This window comes from Macaca mulatta, chromosome 8 (genome assembly GCF_049350105.2).
Source record: "Macaca mulatta isolate MMU2019108-1 chromosome 8, T2T-MMU8v2.0, whole genome shotgun sequence".
Classification (NCBI taxonomy): Eukaryota; Metazoa; Chordata; class Mammalia; order Primates; family Cercopithecidae; genus Macaca; species Macaca mulatta.
The window spans coordinates 41726339-41743812 of NC_133413.1; the positions used below are offsets into that span (position 1 = coordinate 41726339).

Consider the following 17474-nt stretch of genomic DNA (forward strand, 5'->3'; position numbering starts at 1 on the left):
GGCACATGTTCCAGAAAACATGATACTATGTGGCATCTGAAATTTCGCACAATAATTATAGAGTGTTGCATTTAAATGTCATTTGGTGCTTATTTGATGTGTAAAAATAAAACAAAACCTAGAAATAGAGGAGGAGTTAGTTAATTGTTATATCTGGTGTCAGCAACCCTAATCCCTTGAGAAACCTTCGTGTGGTGATCTGCTCCTGTAATGACTCTCAGTGATCCCACTTTCTGTCATTCATTCCTTTGTGTAATCCCTTCCTTTGCCTGTAGGCTGTATCTAATGACTTGCTTGTAACAAATAAAATGCAAAAGTTTTGGAATGTCACAAGATTAGAGGTTGGAGACAAGAAAGAAGATGAGAACAGATAGTGACTTCTGTTTTGCATGGACTGTCTCCCTTGCGTTCTCAGATTGCTTGCTTTGCTGAAGCAAGCTGCCTTCCTGGAAAATCCCACGAGGAAAGCAACTGTGGGACAGTGAAAATCTGAGGCCCTCAGTTCAACAGCCTGTGAGGGACTGAATTCTGCCAAAACCACACAAGCAAGCTATGAAGAGGAGCTTTGCAAGTCAGACCAAGCGATGAGACAACAGTCCCAGAAAGCAGATAACACCTTGATTTCAGTTTGTAAGAGACTGTGAAGCAGAGAACCCAGATAAGATGTGCTTGAATTTCAGACTCACAGAAGCTGTGATATAATAAATATGTGTTGTTTAATGTCATTAATTTTGGTGATAATTTTGTTAGGCAGCAATAGATAACTGATACAGATTTGATACCTGGAAATATGGTGCTGCTGTAACAAATACCTTAAAAAGTGGGAAGGAATATAGAACAAGGAAGTAGATAGAGACCAAAAGAATGTTGAAGACCAAGGTACAGAAAGCTTAAATTGCCTGGGACGGACCTTAAGGACAACTCCGGAGTTTAAGGACCTGGCTGGTGAGGGCTCAAGTGATAGTTAGGAGTATATTATGAAAGACTGGAGGAAGTAAGGTTCTTTTTATATAGTGGCAGAAAGCTTAGCATATTGTCTTCTACACGTATGTGGAAAGTAGAATATGTACATAACTTGGTGATCTAGCTTCTGATCCCTTCTAACAGCTTATAATATAATATGAAATGAAATAAGCTGAGGGAACTGTTAAATAAAACATAACCATTGATGATTTTGAAAAATCTTAGCCTCTACAGATAGCAAAGGATGCTGAAATAAAGAAATGGATTCCAAGAACTATTAGGAAACCATGGTCAAGAGTGAGGCTATAAAACACTAGTTAAGAGTTCCAAAAGATTAGTCAAGATCAACTCTTAACTAATGTTCTACAATAAAAGGCTCAGAATTTTATTCAGTTATACAAAAGTCCTCTCAAGAAAGAAAGACTGTGCCTCACAAATCCTCTAATTTTAAAAAGTAGAGCATCTAGAAACTTCAGAGCTTTGTCCTTCAGCCATCTCAGCAGAAGCCCAAGGTAGAAAATGGTTCATTTCAAAGATATTTGAGAGCATGGCTTTTGTTTAATGTAATGAGTCCCAAAGAGATTCACAGGAGACCCACAGTTTTTGAGAAACTGCCAGTAAAGAAAATACAAAATGAAAAGAGGCTGTTGGACCCCCAAAATTCTACTGAGAGGAGGCAGGCTGAGACAATTGCTCAGAGGCAAACGCGTGCTATCTTTCCTGAAAAATGAAGGAATACTTAATGAAATAAGAACTGAGAAGGCAGAACTGAGAGCCAAGAGAGATTATTCAGAAACCTTGAGAGCCAATCAAGGAACTCCCAACATGAGCCCTTCTAGATATTTCAGAATTGCTATGGACTAGTAATTCCTTTTTAGTTCTAATCCTCCCCCCAACACACACACTTTGAATGAAAGTATCTGTAAGTTATTCTATGCCTTTATTACCATTATATATTGTTGAGGTTGGGGACAGATTACTCTCTAGTGTCAAAGATCTACAAATGGAGGAGCAATACTCAAGGAAGTATACCCATGAACTTAATCCACAGATGGAGTTAACTCAGATGAAGAAATAGGCTTTGAACTGATGCTATAATGAAATGAGAATGCTGGAGAGCTTGACAATTCTTGTGGTTTTTATGTCTAAAAGATACGCAACATTAGAAGCTGAACTGTGCTGCTCAGCTTTTAAAATGCCCTCCAATATCTTACCATCTTCTGCTTACTCCCTTCATAATACACTTTCCCTACCAACCATGTGAGGGATGGACACAGTGACTTGCTTCTAGCAAATAGAGTATGGAAAAAATGGTGGACTATAACTTACAATATTAGGTTACAACAGATAGTATTTTTCATTTTGTTCTCCTGACCCTTCTTCATTGCTTACTTGGATGAAACAAGCTGCCACATTGAAGAGTAATACATGGGAAGAAACTGAGTATGTCCTCCACCCAAAAGACCTTGAGGAAATGAGCATGTTAATACAACAGCCTTCTGACAACCACGTGACAAATTTGGAAGCATATTCATTTTAGTAAAAGCTTCAGATGAAATTGGCTGGCATTTTAATACCAGTCTATGCAAATATCTGAAGCAAAAGACCAAGCTGTGCCATTCCTTTCATCACTTGCAGAAACTGAGATAATACGGGTATTGTTTCCTTGTCCAAAGACAAACTTCTAAGAGTGCAATTTCTGATTTGCAAGCTAAGTATGTTTTTGGTTCTATGAGAAACTGCTATAATCTTTGATTGAGTGGCTCTACCATTTTTCATTTCCACTAGCAGTGTGTGAGTGAGAAGTTTCTCCATATCCTCACTGGCATTTGGTGTTAGCACTACTTATTATTTTCTCATTTTTATGTGTGCATAGTGATATTTGCATTCTTTAATGGTTAATTATATTCAATATTTTTTCAATGAACTTATATGTCATCAGTATATCCTCCTGAGTAAAGCATTGGATCATGTCTAGCCTATTTTAATCAGATTGTCTTTTTTTAAAGTTCAGTTTGTTTTTAAATATCATAAAGGCAAGATGGCAAATATTTTCTTCTACTCTGTAGTTTGCTTTACTTACTTTTTTTGGTTGAATGTATAGTTTTATTTGACATACAAAAACCACTTTGAAACACCAAGATGGGAGGATCACTTGAGCTCAGGAATTCCAGACCTGCCTGGGAAACACAGTGAGACCTTGTCTCTAAAAAAAGTAATAATATTTTAAAAAATTAGCCAGGTGAGGTGGCACACACCTGTAGTCTCAGCTACTTGGGAGGCTGAAGCAAGAGGATCTCTTGAGCTCAGGAGATTGGGGCTTTCACACCACTGCACTCCACTCTGGTTAACAAAGCAAGACCCTGTCTCAAATAAATAAATAAATAAATAGAAGATAAATAAACAATAAGTTGATGAGTTTAGAGATAATTATACATCTGTGAAATGATCACTACCTTCCATGTTGTAAGCTATTTATAACTTCCAAAACTTTTTCCCAATCTTTTATTTATTTATTTACTTATTTATTATTGTTACCTTTCTCATAGAAGCATTTAACATATGATCTATCCCCTAGGAATTTTTTAAGTACATAATACATTATTGTTAACTATATAAACTGTGACATTCAGTCAATCTCTAGGAATTACTTATCTCAGATAACCAAATGTTTTAACTTTTGACTAATATCTCCCCATTTCTCCCTTCCCCCAGTCCCTAGTAACCACCATTCCACTCTCTGTTTCTGTTAAGTTTTATTATTTAAGATTTGTCATATAAGCAATATCATGTAGCATTTGTTTTTCTGTGCTTGGCTTATTTCGTTTAGCCTATTGTCCTCTAGGTTCATCCATGTTGTTGCAAATGGCAGGAATTCCTTTTTTATAGCTAAGTAATATTCCATTGTATATATATACCATATTTTCTTTATCCATTCATTTATTAATGGACATTTAGATTAGATTTCTTCCATGTTTTGGTTATTGTTAAAAATTCTACATTGAAGAGGGTAGTGTGGACATCTCTTTAGAATCCAGTTCCTTTGGATGTTTACCCAGTAGCGCAATTGGTGGATCATATGGTATTTCTATTTTCAGATTTTGAGAAGCTTATGTACTGCTTCCCATAGTGGCTATATGAATTTATATTCCCACCAACAGTGTACAAGGGTTCCTGTGTTGGTTTATATTAGGTGTCAACCTGACTGGATTGAAGAATGCCTAGATTGCTGGTAAAGTATTGTTTCTAAGTGTGTCTTTGAGTGTTGCCAGAGGAGATTAACATTTGAGTCTGGACTGGGAGAGGAAGACCCACCCTCAATGTGGTTTACAGCCCGACTAGAAAAAAGCAGAAGGAAGAAGTTAGGATAAGCTGGCTTGCTGAGTCTTCTGGCTTTCATCTTTCTCCCATGCTGAATGCTTCCTTCCAACCTCTGCCTGTTATCCAGTTCCAAAGTTGCTTCCCCATTTTCAGGTATCTTTATAGCAAAGCCCCACTTCTCTGGTACCAATTTTCTGTATTAGTCTGTTGTCACACTGGTATAAAGAACTACCTGAAACTGGGTAATTTATGAAGAAAAGAGATTTAACTGACTCACAGTTCCACAGGTTGTACAGAAGGCCTGGCTGGGGAAGCCTCAGGAAACTTACAATCACAGTGAAAGACAAAGGGGAAATAAGCACATATCCACATGGCTGGCAAGAGAGAGAGAGAAGAGAGAGGAGAAAGAAGGAGGAAGTGCTACACACATTCAAATAACCAGATCTCATGAGAACTCACTATCACGAAAACAGCAAGGGGGACATCTACCCCCATGATCCAATCACTTCCTAACAGATCCCTCTGCCAGCATTGGGGATTACAATTCAACATGAGATTTGGGTGGAGACGTAGAGCCAAATCATATCAGTTCCCTTTTCTCCACATCTTCTCCAACTCTTATTATCTTTAGTCTTTTTGATAATAGCTATGCTTACAGGTATGAGGTGATGTCTTATTGTGGTTTTAATTTGCATTTTTCTAATGATTTATTAGTGATTTTGAGTATTTTTTTTCTAATATCTATTGGCGATTTGTATCTTTTTAAAATAAATTTCTATTTATATACTTTGCCCAGTTTTTAATCAGATCATTTTCTTACCATTCATTTGTTAGAGTTCCTCTTATATTTTGGATATTAACTCCTCATCAGATGTATGGGTTTTAAATGTTTTCTATCATTTCATAGGCTGTTTATTCTCTCTGTTAACTGTGTCCTTGACTACGCAGAAGATTTTCTTTGATATAATCCAATTTGTCTACTTTTGCTTTTGTTGCATATACAATTCGTATCTTCAAAATCATGCCCAAACCAATGTCATGAAGATTTTCTGTTATGTTTTCTTTTATTAATTTTATAATTTCAGGTCTTATGGGTTTTTTAATCCATTTTGAGTTGATTTTTGTATGATGTGAGATAAGGGTCTAATTTCATGTTTCTACATATAATATCCAGTTTTCCTGGATATTGACTATAATATCCAGTTTTCTTAACCAGTTTTTGAAGGGAATTTCCATTTCCCTGTTGTGTATTCTTGGCATATTTTTCTAAAATTCATTGACTGTATATTTGTGAATTTATTTCTGGGTTCTCTATTCTGTCCCGTTGTCCATGTATTTGTTTTCATGCCAGTACCATGCCATTTTGCACGCTATCAATTTGTACTATAGTTTTAAGACAGATTTTGTGATGCCTCCAGCTTTGTTATGTTTGCTTAATAATGGACTTTTGTTGCTTTATAAAAATTTTGAATTTTTTTCTTTTTCTATGAAGATTGTCATTTATATTTTGATACAGATTGCATTGAACCTGTAGGTTGCTTTCGATAGTATGGACAAAAAATATATTTGCAGTCTGTGAAAATGAGATATGTTTTCATTTGTTTGTACCATATTCAATTTCTTTCATCAAGATTTTATATATTTCAATGTTCAGGTGTTTGTCCTCCTGATTAAATTTATTCATAAGTATTATTGGGAGCTATTATAAACAGGATAACTTCTTTGATTTTCTTTTTCAGAATGTTTGTTATTAGCGTATAGAAACCTGTGTACACAGGGGAAGTTCTGGTTCCTGTGTCTGCAAGAGCTTACTGGACTCTGGGGCTATCCTGCAGCCTAAGTCTGCAGCAGTGTGCTGGTGTCTGAATCCACTGGCACAGGACTGGGGCCTGGGTCTGCAGGGGTAGATCTGGAGCCTGGGTTCATGGCTACTGGCTTGGTGATGTGGTCTCCTGGAGTGAGTCTGTTGCTGGAATTTGCAGCAAATTCAGACACATACTTCACTCTTTCTCACCAATGGGAAAGCTCCCAGGTGGAGAGCATCTTTCTCCAATCTGCTCTGTTAGGCTTGGGCGAGAATTGACATGGTTAAAGTAAAATCATTCTTCCTACATTTTCCAATTTGTCTTTCCTCATTTCTGTGCTCCACATTGGTTCTTTCTTCCCTCTCTCAGATTTCAGAGTTCTGATGAAGATTATTTCATGCATGAATGGCTGCCAGATCAGTCTTTGAACCTCCTATTACTCCATTTTGCTAACGCCATTCCTGTAGCTTTTTCCCCCCATCCTCTTTAGAACAACTCTTCTCAGAACAAAAACTTTTTATTTTCATAAGGTCCAGTTTAGCTTTTATGTATCATGTTTCCTTTTATGTATCATGCTTTTGGTGTCAAATCTAATAATTTTTCATCTAGAACTAGATCATGAAGCTGTTCTCCTGTGTTTTTCAAAAATGTATATTCCATTTTACATTGGAGTCCACATTCCAATGTGGACTTAAAGTGTAACTTAAAGTGTAACTTAAAGTGTAATTTTAAGTTAACACTTTCATGAAGTTTAAGAGTTTTTTTGTTTGCTTGTTTGTTTTTTGCCTATGTATGGCCATTTAGTTAAAAACTGTTTGTTGAAAGGCTCTTCTTTCTCCATTGAATTACTTTTGTACCTTTGTCAAAAATTAATTAGGTATATTTTGTGGGTCTATTTTGGAGTTCTCTGCACTGTTAAATTGGTCTACATGTCTATTCATCTGTCATTAGCATACTCTTGATTTCCCTAATTCTGAAGTAAACCTTAGTATTAGGCAGGGTGATTCTCTTCACCGTATTACTATTTTTCAAAATTGTTTTGGCTATTCTAAGTTCTGTAACTTTTCATATGAATTTTAGAATAAACTTATGTTAGACAAAATATTTGGAGAATTTTGATAGAAATTGTGTAAAAACTGTAGATGAATTTGAGGAGAATTGACATCTTTACTATATTGTCTTTCAATCTATGAATATGATAAGTCTCTTCAACTATATAGGTAGTCTTTGATTTCTTTTATCAGTAGTATATAATTTCCAGGATATAGATCCAGTATGTACTTTTTACATTTAAATGTAAGTATTTTGCTTACACTGGAACAATTTTAAATGATATTATGTTTTAATTTTCACACATACGATTGTTAGAGAAATGTGATTTTTATGTATTGAACTTGTGTCCTGAAACCTTGGTAAACTCACGTCTTAGCTCTAAAAGTTTTTAAGGATATGTTTGTTAATATTTGGTATGTGGTCAATTATATCACATGAAAAATGGGAATGCTTAATGTTTTCTTTTATAATGTTTTTTAAAATTTACTCTTCTTGCCTTATTTCACCAACTAGAAATATAACTACTATGCTGAAAAATACTGGTAGGAGGGGACACCCTGGCCTTCTTCCTGCTCTTCTGGGAAAACATTCAGTTTTTCTTAATTAAGTGTGATGTTAACTATAGGTTTTTGAAGATGTTCCTTCACTGTTTCTTCATCATTGAGGGAGTTCCTATCTATTATTTGTTTACCTAGAGGTTTTTTTTCTTAAAATCATAAATGAATACTGAAGTTTGTCTCATGCTTTTTCTGTGTTACTGGATGTAATTATGTGAGTTTTCTTGTTTGGAATTATAATTATGTTGAGTCACGTTGTCTAAAAAACAGTATATGGAAGTTCGTTGATGGCATTTGGACACTTCAATATTCTGGATCCTCAAGAAAAATATGTGTTTGTAAAGACAATAAATGTCCTCTTATTCTGTGTATACTAAAGTAGCTTTGTAGAGATTAGATGGCACAAGAGATTGAATTTACATGGTAAATTTTGGGGAGATTGCTTGAAATTAGCAAAAACTTTGATCATGGCTGTTTAGGAGACATAACAGTGCTAAGCGTATAAGATCAAGGAACCAACAGATTCAGTGTCTGGTGAGAGTCCACTCTCTGCTTCAAAAATGGCACCTTCTTGCTGCATCCTCACATGGGAGAAAGGGTGAATAAGCTCCCTTGGAGCTCTTCTAAAAGAGCACCAATCCCATTGATGAAGGTTCTTTTCTCATAACCTAATGACCCTCACACTCCCTAAAAGCCTCACTTATCAATAGTCCTGCATTGGGTATTGGGTTTGAACATATGAATTTGGGGGAACACAAACATTCAAATCATAACATTACACCTCTGACCCCCTAAATTCATGTTATTCTCATATGTAAAATGTATTCCATCCCAGTAGCCCCCAAATCCATAACTCATTCTAATGTCAACTCAAAAGTCTAAAGTCCAGATTTTCATCTAAATATCATCTAACTCAGATATGGGTGCAATTCAAGATATGATTCATCCTAAGGCATTTTGCCTTCCAGCTTTGAACTTGTGAAATCAATTTATTTACTGACAAAATACAATAGTAAACAGGCATAGGATACACATGCCCATTACAAAAGGGAGAAATAGGAAGGAAGGGTTCCAAGTAAGTCCAAAATCCAATGAGGCAAAAAACATTAACTATTAGAGTTGGAGAACAATTTTTTGACATATCTTCCAGACACACTGGGGCACAAACTGGGCCCCCAAGACTCTCGGCAGCCCAGTCTCAATGGATGTGCTGGTTACAGCCCATGCACACCTCTCACAGGTTGGAGTTGTATGTCTGGGGTTCTCTTAGGCTAGAGTTGCACACCAGTGACTCAACCGACCTGAGGTTAAGGGGGCAGTTCTGTACTCATTGCTTGAGTAATCATGACCCTAGTGGGGGCTATCTGTGCTGGCCTCACTCTTGCTCTCAGCTCCACTGGGCATTGCCCTAGTATGACAGTTTTCTGCCTGTGCTCTGAGGGTCTCTGTGGCATCCTTTGAAGTCCAGATCAAGGCAGCCACGCCTCCATTGGTTGTTCACTCTGGGCTCTCGTAGAGATGGCACCAAGGAGACACCCCCAAGGTTGATACAATGTGCCCTCCAGAAGGACATTCCCTTGGGCCTCATCCCATCTGGGCCCACAGGAGCCCCACCTGGTATGCTTGAGAAGCAGTTTGCTAGAATGCAGGGAACAGAGACTTGAGACATCACGAGCAGTAAGTGCCAAAGTCCTGTGGGTGCATGAAGCTCCTCTTTTGACAAAGATCTGTCCCTGAAGCCTTGTAACTCCGATTCGTAATGGGAGTGGCAGCACTGATAATCTCTGAAATGCCTTCAGGGTCATTCTTCCATTGACTTGGGGAATATCACCTAGTTTCCAAACCTTAATCTCTTTTTCAAAAGGTGGCTTGGTCATATCCTTGGTGTTTTCTCCCAAAAATGTGCTTTTTCATTCTTTACAACATGGTGGGGATAAGAATTTTCCAAATCTTTTAGTTCTGCTTTCCTTTTCATTATAAATTCCATGTTTAATATTTATTTCTTCTCACACTTTACTATAAACTGATAAAAAAGCATGTTGCACCCTCCACCATCTGCTAACATATTTCTTCTTCTCTGAAATATCCTATTTCATGGCTCAGAAATTCCACCTTCTACAAAACACTAGGACACAAACAATTCAGCCAAGTTATTTGCCTCTTTATAACAAAGATCATCATTCCCTCAGTTTCCAGTATCTTGGTCCTCATTTCAATTGAGACCTCATAAAAATGGCTTTCACCATCCATTTTCCTACCAATGCTCTGATCACAACCAGTTAGGTAACCTGTGAGAAGACTGAGGCTCTCTCTACAGCTATCCTCTTCTGAGCCCTCACCAGAATCATCCTTAATTCTCCACTTACAGCAATGTAGGCTTTTTCTAGCATGCACTTCCAAACCTTTTCAGCCTCCAGTCATTAGTGAGTTCCAAAGCAACTTCCACATCTTTAGGTATTTGTTATAGCAACATTTCACCTCTCAGTACCAATTTCTGTCTTAGTGCATTCATGCTGCTATAATGAAATACTTGAGACTGGTTAATTTACAAACAACAGGAATGTACTACTTAATAGTTTTCGAGACTGAGAAGTCCAAGATCAAAGTGCTAGCAGATTTAGTGCCTGGTTGGGACTGGTTCTCTGCTTTAAAGTTGGTACCTTGCCATGTCGTCACGTGACAGAAATGGTGAACAAGCTCCACTGGACCTCTTTTATTAAGGCACTAATCCCATTCATGGGGATTCTACCCTCATGACCTAATTGCCTTCTAAGGGCTCCACCTTTCAATATGATTGCACTGCAGATTAGGTTTCAACAAGTGAATTTTGGAGAACACAAACATTCCAACCACAGCATGTTAATATCTTGGTTAAAGTGTTTCGTTTTTCATTTCTAAAATGACAATAGCTTGTTTGTCTCTTTTGTTCTTAAATGATTACAATTTTTGACATACAAAAAACAACAGTAGTTAAGAAAACTTATTTTCAGACTCTTAGATATTTTTTATTCATTATTTGCTTTTAAGAAATGCATAGGAATCAGAACTCTGTGCAATTGGAAACTTCTTTGTTGAACTATTAGTTATCGCACATCACTTGCAGTGTATTATGTGATTAAAAGTGTGTTTCCATTTCTTTGTTTGGTGCATATTCATATTGAGCCAACAGATCTAAGGGGAATTTGTTGAAAGTTAACTAAGAGTGCCTTCATCACAGGATGTTGACCACATTGATTTTTAAAAATAGATTCCTATTTTTTTTACTTGAAGTGTCTTTTGTCCAACTAGACTTCCAGAATGGATTGCAGAAATACAGATATTAAGTGAAACATGTTCAGTTATAATATTAGTATACATTTTAATATAAAGCTATTTTCACATTCCCATGTGGCCTTTTGCACCTATATATAGAAAGTTCTTGTGCTACTTAGAATACGATAAAAAATAATCTCAAAAACATTCAAAATATGTCTATGCAATATTCACATAAATTTTGATGCATACTTAAATGGCAATGAATGGTACTTTATTCTGTTTCCTAAAATTATTTACAATGCATAATTTGTCATCTTCTTATTCTGATCAGCAATGTATAACTTTAAATCAAACTTATGATCCAGTGAGAAATGTTAGTTAACTTAAGAGTTCATCGCTTGATTATTAATTTCTTATAATCTCCCTTCCTTATACATACACTGGTCTAAATTAGACAATGTTATTCTATTGTATCATATCTTAGGTTCGGGAGGTATATGTGCATGGGTTTGTTACATGGGTAAATTACCTGTCACTGAGGCTTGGTGTACAAATGATTCCATCACCAAGGTAGTGAGCATAGTACCCAATAAGTAACCTCCCAAACCAGGCCCCTTTCCCTATCCTCCCCTTTCAAGCAGTCCCAGTATCTATTGTTCCACTTTTTTTCTGCCATGTGTATTTAATGTTGAAGAGATAGTCACACTCCCATGTTTATCGCCACACTATTCACAATAACCAAACTATGGAATCAACCTAATTGCTCATTAATGGGTGAATAGATAAAGCAAATGTGGCACATACACACAACAGAATCATTATTTAGTGATAAACAAATTCATGTTATTTGCAGAACATGGATGAACCTAGGGACCATTGTATTAACTGAATTAAGCCAAGCACAGAGAAATAAATATCATATATTCTTACTCATACATGGAAGCTAAAAATAGTCTTGGATATCTTTTTATTTTTTGCTGAATTGCTCTGGCCAGAACACCTGATATTTGCTGAATATGAGAGACAAAACCGGGTTGACATATGCAACTTATAATCTATAAATTGGTTTCATGCAGATTTGAGGAAATAATTAAAAAGCTAATTTTTATTCATGTTTGGTATTGTTATATTGTGAATGACTTAAACAGATTTTATGGTGACATTTTGAAATAAAAAAGAAGCTTACAAAGTCAGAAAAAAAATAGAAAAACATAAATGAGGCAAAACACCACATATCTAGAGGATTATTCACCACTGTATTACCCATTTTGCAATAAAAAAAGTTTTATAAGAAATACATATTTTTCTTGCCGTATTATTTTGAGGAATATTATAACAAAGATTCATAACTTATGAATTATACTTAAAATCTAAACAAAATGATTTTCTGTTCCATTTTTTGAGAAGATAAGTCATTAACATTTAATCAATTATTCATAACAAAACATTAACATAATTTAGAAAACTCATATGATGAGTGTCTCAATCCAATCCCAGCTGTAAGTATCAAAAACTAAAACTATATGTAACCTTTACATAAACCACGTCAAGGTAAGCACCCTCAGTTTTTTGCTTGCAATTACTTTGTTTAGATTTTTGTATTAATGACTAATATTAATATAATTAATATTATCTTAATAATTTATTAATAGTCATATCGATATTAATAAAAGTCTTTCAACTTAACCATCTCTTATGCATATATATGAAACCATTTATGTTTTTTCTTGTTTTATATGATATTTGTGAATTGTAAAAATTTTGTTTGTTTCATTTTAGTACTGTGTAAATAAAACCTGCAGAAAAGTTCATTTAACGGGATATAACTGTAATACCACCACAAAATGCAAAGGGAAAGGGGTAAGTCACTTTTGTATCTGAATTGCCTGTTATTGTTGTGGGTAATTCAAATAAACATCTGTTTATGAGGATTGAGAGTCTAAGCTATTTAAACTTGCCCAGGTCTAGTAGACTAATATAAAGAAAATTACTTGACCTAGTTTCAACACTGTATAACATATTAAGTGAATTGTACAAGATACGTATTGAACTGTAAGCAGTCACAACTTAATAATTAGTAATATGTTTAAATAAAAACATTTACTCTTCTTCAACACAAATAAATGCATTTTTACTTATATTGTGAACATACTTTTTCTCCCACATACATTTAATAATTAAGGCATATGAGCATACAATATTTTACAGAGTATACTTAAAAACACGTTGACATATCAGGGAATATTTTTTTCTCATGGAGAGACTTCCAATAGCAAATGCAACTTCACGCAAAAAGCTTTATTTCTTCTGAGTTGTTTGTTTTAATCTGGTAATTTAAATTTGTTAATTTTATATTGCATTTCCATTTATTAAAATTTACAAGTTGAGGATTTTAAAAAATTATTTTCCTAAAAGAAAATCAGTGCGTGACATAGTTAACATTATAAGAGTAACCTCAAATTCACCAGAATGTATTCATATTTAATTCTATAATTTCTAAATTAGTTGGATTCAGAAGGTATTAAATGCTAGTACATTGTCAGTAATTTACTATCAGTTGTTAACAAAGAAAATAGTCACATTTTAATGTTTTGTTTTTTTCTTTCTGTAATTATAATTTTTGACTTGAGTTTTTTACTTCCTCTTTTGTATTATAGGTTTTCAGCCTTATTATTTTTTATAATATCTCAACACAAAGTTATACATTATCAGTTTTTACTACCATGTTTCATTGGGTACACAATTTTCTTCATATATTTTTATTTACATTCAGTCATTTTACTTCTACTTTTTAGATTTTTTTGATAAAACCTTTTACTATGAAATATTACATTCATAAAGGAAATACATAAGGTGAAACTTCTGTATTTACATTAATTTATATTTCTACATATGTTATATGTTGTAGTTAAAATGTTTAAAAAGAAAAACTACTTAAAATAATTATAAGTCGATAGAAATCTTACTGAATCTAGGCAAATTTGCATAGATTCTCTAATGACAGTTCTCAATAGACAGCTTTATCATTTATCATTCCAGTTCAATTGAATTAGCATGTAGGTGTTCTGAAATTCTATTATTCATGAAATGTTGCCAGTTATGACAGTGTCATTCTCTTTTTATTAGTGATATACTTTTCATTAGTTGCCATGGACAGTTATAATTTATTACTCTGAAAACTAGTAGTCTAAGCGTCAATATCAAAGAAGTTAAGAAAATAACAGAATATTAAATTCAGGCTTTTATGCATGATTCAATATAAGTGGTGGATATTCTTGCTGTGAAAGAAAAAATTTCAAGGCTCCACACTTTAGTGTAATATTTGCAGAATATTTTTATTATAATTTTCTATTAAAATAATTCTTTTGTTTCTAGTTTGTTTTCTATTATGAATAAATGTTAAATTTTATCAAAGACTTTTTCTGCATCTATTGACTTTACTATATGATTTTCCCCTTTAATCTGTTAATGTACAAATGTATTTATTGATTTTTAAAATAGTAAGCCAACTTTAATTCTCAGAATAAAACCAACCATGACCTGCTTTTAGTTCAACTTTTGAGTATTTTATTTGATATAAATGTTTCTATCTTATGGATTTGATAGTTTTATATCTTGTACTTAATGTTTCTGATTTTGTATCAAGGTTATGCTATTTTGGTGGTGCTTCTTCATTGTATATTTTCTATAGTAGCTTTAAAAAAATTAGCAGACATTTTTCAGAGCAATGTTTGGTTTACATAAAAACAAGCACCAAGTATAGTGAACTACAATATATCTGGTCCCTCTCCCTCCCTGCTTCCCTTATTATTTTGCATCTTGCCTTAGAGTGATACCCTATAATTCCTGTGCTACTATTTATACATTATTATTAACTACAGTCTATAGTTTACATTGGGTTCATTGGGTTTAACTCTTTGTACTTTCTATGGGTCCTAAAAATATATGGGTCTTATAAAATATGCATCTTAAAAAATATGTGGGTCTTAAAAATATGTTTCCATTATTACAGTATCATACAGAATAGTTTCACTGTGGAAGAATGCCCTGTGATCCACATATTTAGCCCTTCATCCCTTTCCATAAACCCTAGAAACCCATGAACTTTTTACTGTGTCTTAGTAATATTTACTTAAGATCCCTCCATGTCTTTTCATGGCTTTATGGCTTATTTCCTTTTATCATTGAATAATATTGCACTCTACAGATGTACCACAGTGTGTCTGATCATTCATCTATTAAAGGACAATGTGGGCTTTTTTTTTTTTTTTTTCCATTTTGGGCAATTGTGAATAACAATTGCTATAAACACTCATTTACAGGTTTTGGTGTGGACATAGTTTTTATTTCAGTTGGGTATTATATGACTCAATTACTGAGTCATATAATAGCAGCATGTTTGTTTAGTTTTGTAGGAAGTTACTAAATTGTCTTTCAAAGTAGATGTATCATTTCGCATTCTCATCAACAATGAATGAGAGTTCTTGTTGCTTGACATCTTCACCAACATTTGGTGTTTTCAGCCATTGAGATTTTAAGCATTCTAATTATTTAGTAGTAATTCAATGTTGTTTTAATTTACAGCTCTCTAATGACATATGATGTTGAGCATCTTTTATTACACTTATTTGGAATATGCATATCTTCTATAATGAAGCATCTTAATCTTTTGCCTGTTTTTTTTTAAAAATAAATCCTCCATTATTCCCTTCCCCTAGCCCCTGGTAACCACTATTCTACTTGAGGTTTCTGTGAATTGACTACTCCAAATACCTCATATAATTGGTATTATACAATATTTGCGCTTTTGTGTCTAGCTTATTTCACTTAGCATGATATTTTCAAGGTTCATCCATGTTGTATCATGTAGCAAAATTTCATTCTTTTTTAAGCTGAAAAATATGTCATTGTATGCATATGCCACATTTTGTTCATCCATTGATTTGTCAATGGATGTTGAATTTGCCTCTGCCTTCTAGCTGTTGTAAATAATATTGCTATGAACATTGGTATACAAATATCTGTTGAGGTCCCTGTTTTCATTTCAATTATTTCAGGTATATGGCCAGAAGAATTCCTGGAGCATATGGTAATTCTATTGTCAATCTTTTTGCAGAGTCACCATATTTTTTGCCACAGTCTCACCAACAGTGCAAGCACAGGGGTTCCAATTTCTCTACATCCTGCCCAGTATTTATTTTTATTTTTTAATAGTAACCGTCTTAAGAGTTGCAAAATGGAATATCACTGTAGTTTTGATTTCCATTTCCCTAGTGATTAACAAAATTGAGCTTTATTTCCCTTATTGGCAATCCATATACCTTTAGAGAATTTTCTATTCAAGTCCTTTGCCAGTTTTAAAATTGTGCTTTAGAATTATTTATTTAGTTCTAAATAATTAATTATTTAGAATTATTGAGTTTTAGAATTATTTGTATATTTTGGATATTAATTCCTTATCATATATGTGATTTGCTATTTTTCCATTCTATGTATTGTCTTTTCTCTGTCTTGATAGTATGCTTTTGTGTACAAAAGTTTTTAATTTTGATGATGTTTAGTTATTTTTTCTTTTGTTGCCTGGTTTTTTGTTTAATACTAAAGAAATCATCAAATCTAATGTCACAAAGCTTTTCCCTTATGTTTATTTCTAAGAGCTTTAACTTTTTAACTCTTCTTTCAGTTAGATCTTTTATCTATTTTGAGTTAATGTTGATATATGGTCGAGATCAGAGTCTAACTATATTTTTACACATGGATATACACTTTTCCTGGCATTTGTTGAAACAATTGAATGGTCATGGAAGCCTTGACAGAAATAATTTGACCGTAAATGTTAGGGTTAATTTCTGGGTTCTCTATTCTCCATTTGTCTATATGTCTATCTTCATGCCAAACCACATTGTTTTCATTATTGTGGCTTTGCAGGAAGTTTTGTCCTCAGGAAGTATAAGTTACTCAACTTTGTTCTTCCTTTTAAAAAACTTTTAAGGCTACCTGAAGTGCATTGGGATTTCATATGACCTTTGTGATGCATTTTTCAATTTGTGTAAAAAGCATCATTGGAATTTTGATCAAGATTGTTACGAATCTGTAGATTGGCTTGGGTAGTATTATCATCTTGACAATATTAAGTCTTTCAAATCATGAACATGAGATGTTTTTAAATTTATGTCTTCTTTAACTTCAGCAATGGTTTGTAATTTTGAGTGTATATATCTTGTCTCTCCTTGGTTTTAAGTTTGTTCTTAAGTAGTATTCTGTTCTTTCTAATAATATTGCAAATAGTATTGTTTTCTCAATTTCCTTTTTGGGTTATGCATTGCTAGCTAGTGTGTTAAAATGCAGCTATTTTTTGTATGCGTGTTGATTTTGTATCCTGCAACTTTTTAAATTTATTAGCCTAAGATGTTTATGTGGGATCTTTAGGGTTTTCTACATACAAGAATATATTATCTGCAAATATATTTTATGTTATTGTGTCTTTCCAATTTGATTGCCTTTTATTTCTTTTTCTTGC

General features: G+C 33.9%; 1 protein-coding gene across 1 annotated transcript in view; it reads left to right on the forward strand.

Moving 5' to 3' along the window:
- The window catches only part of ADAM18 (ADAM metallopeptidase domain 18), a 151754-nt gene that overhangs the window by 112908 nt on the left and 21372 nt on the right, over positions 1-17474 (forward strand). The window contains exon 17 of the mRNA XM_015145216.3: positions 12734-12814. Within this exon, the coding sequence (XP_015000702.3) occupies positions 12734-12814 (81 nt within the window). The remainder of the gene's footprint in view (positions 1-12733; positions 12815-17474) is intronic.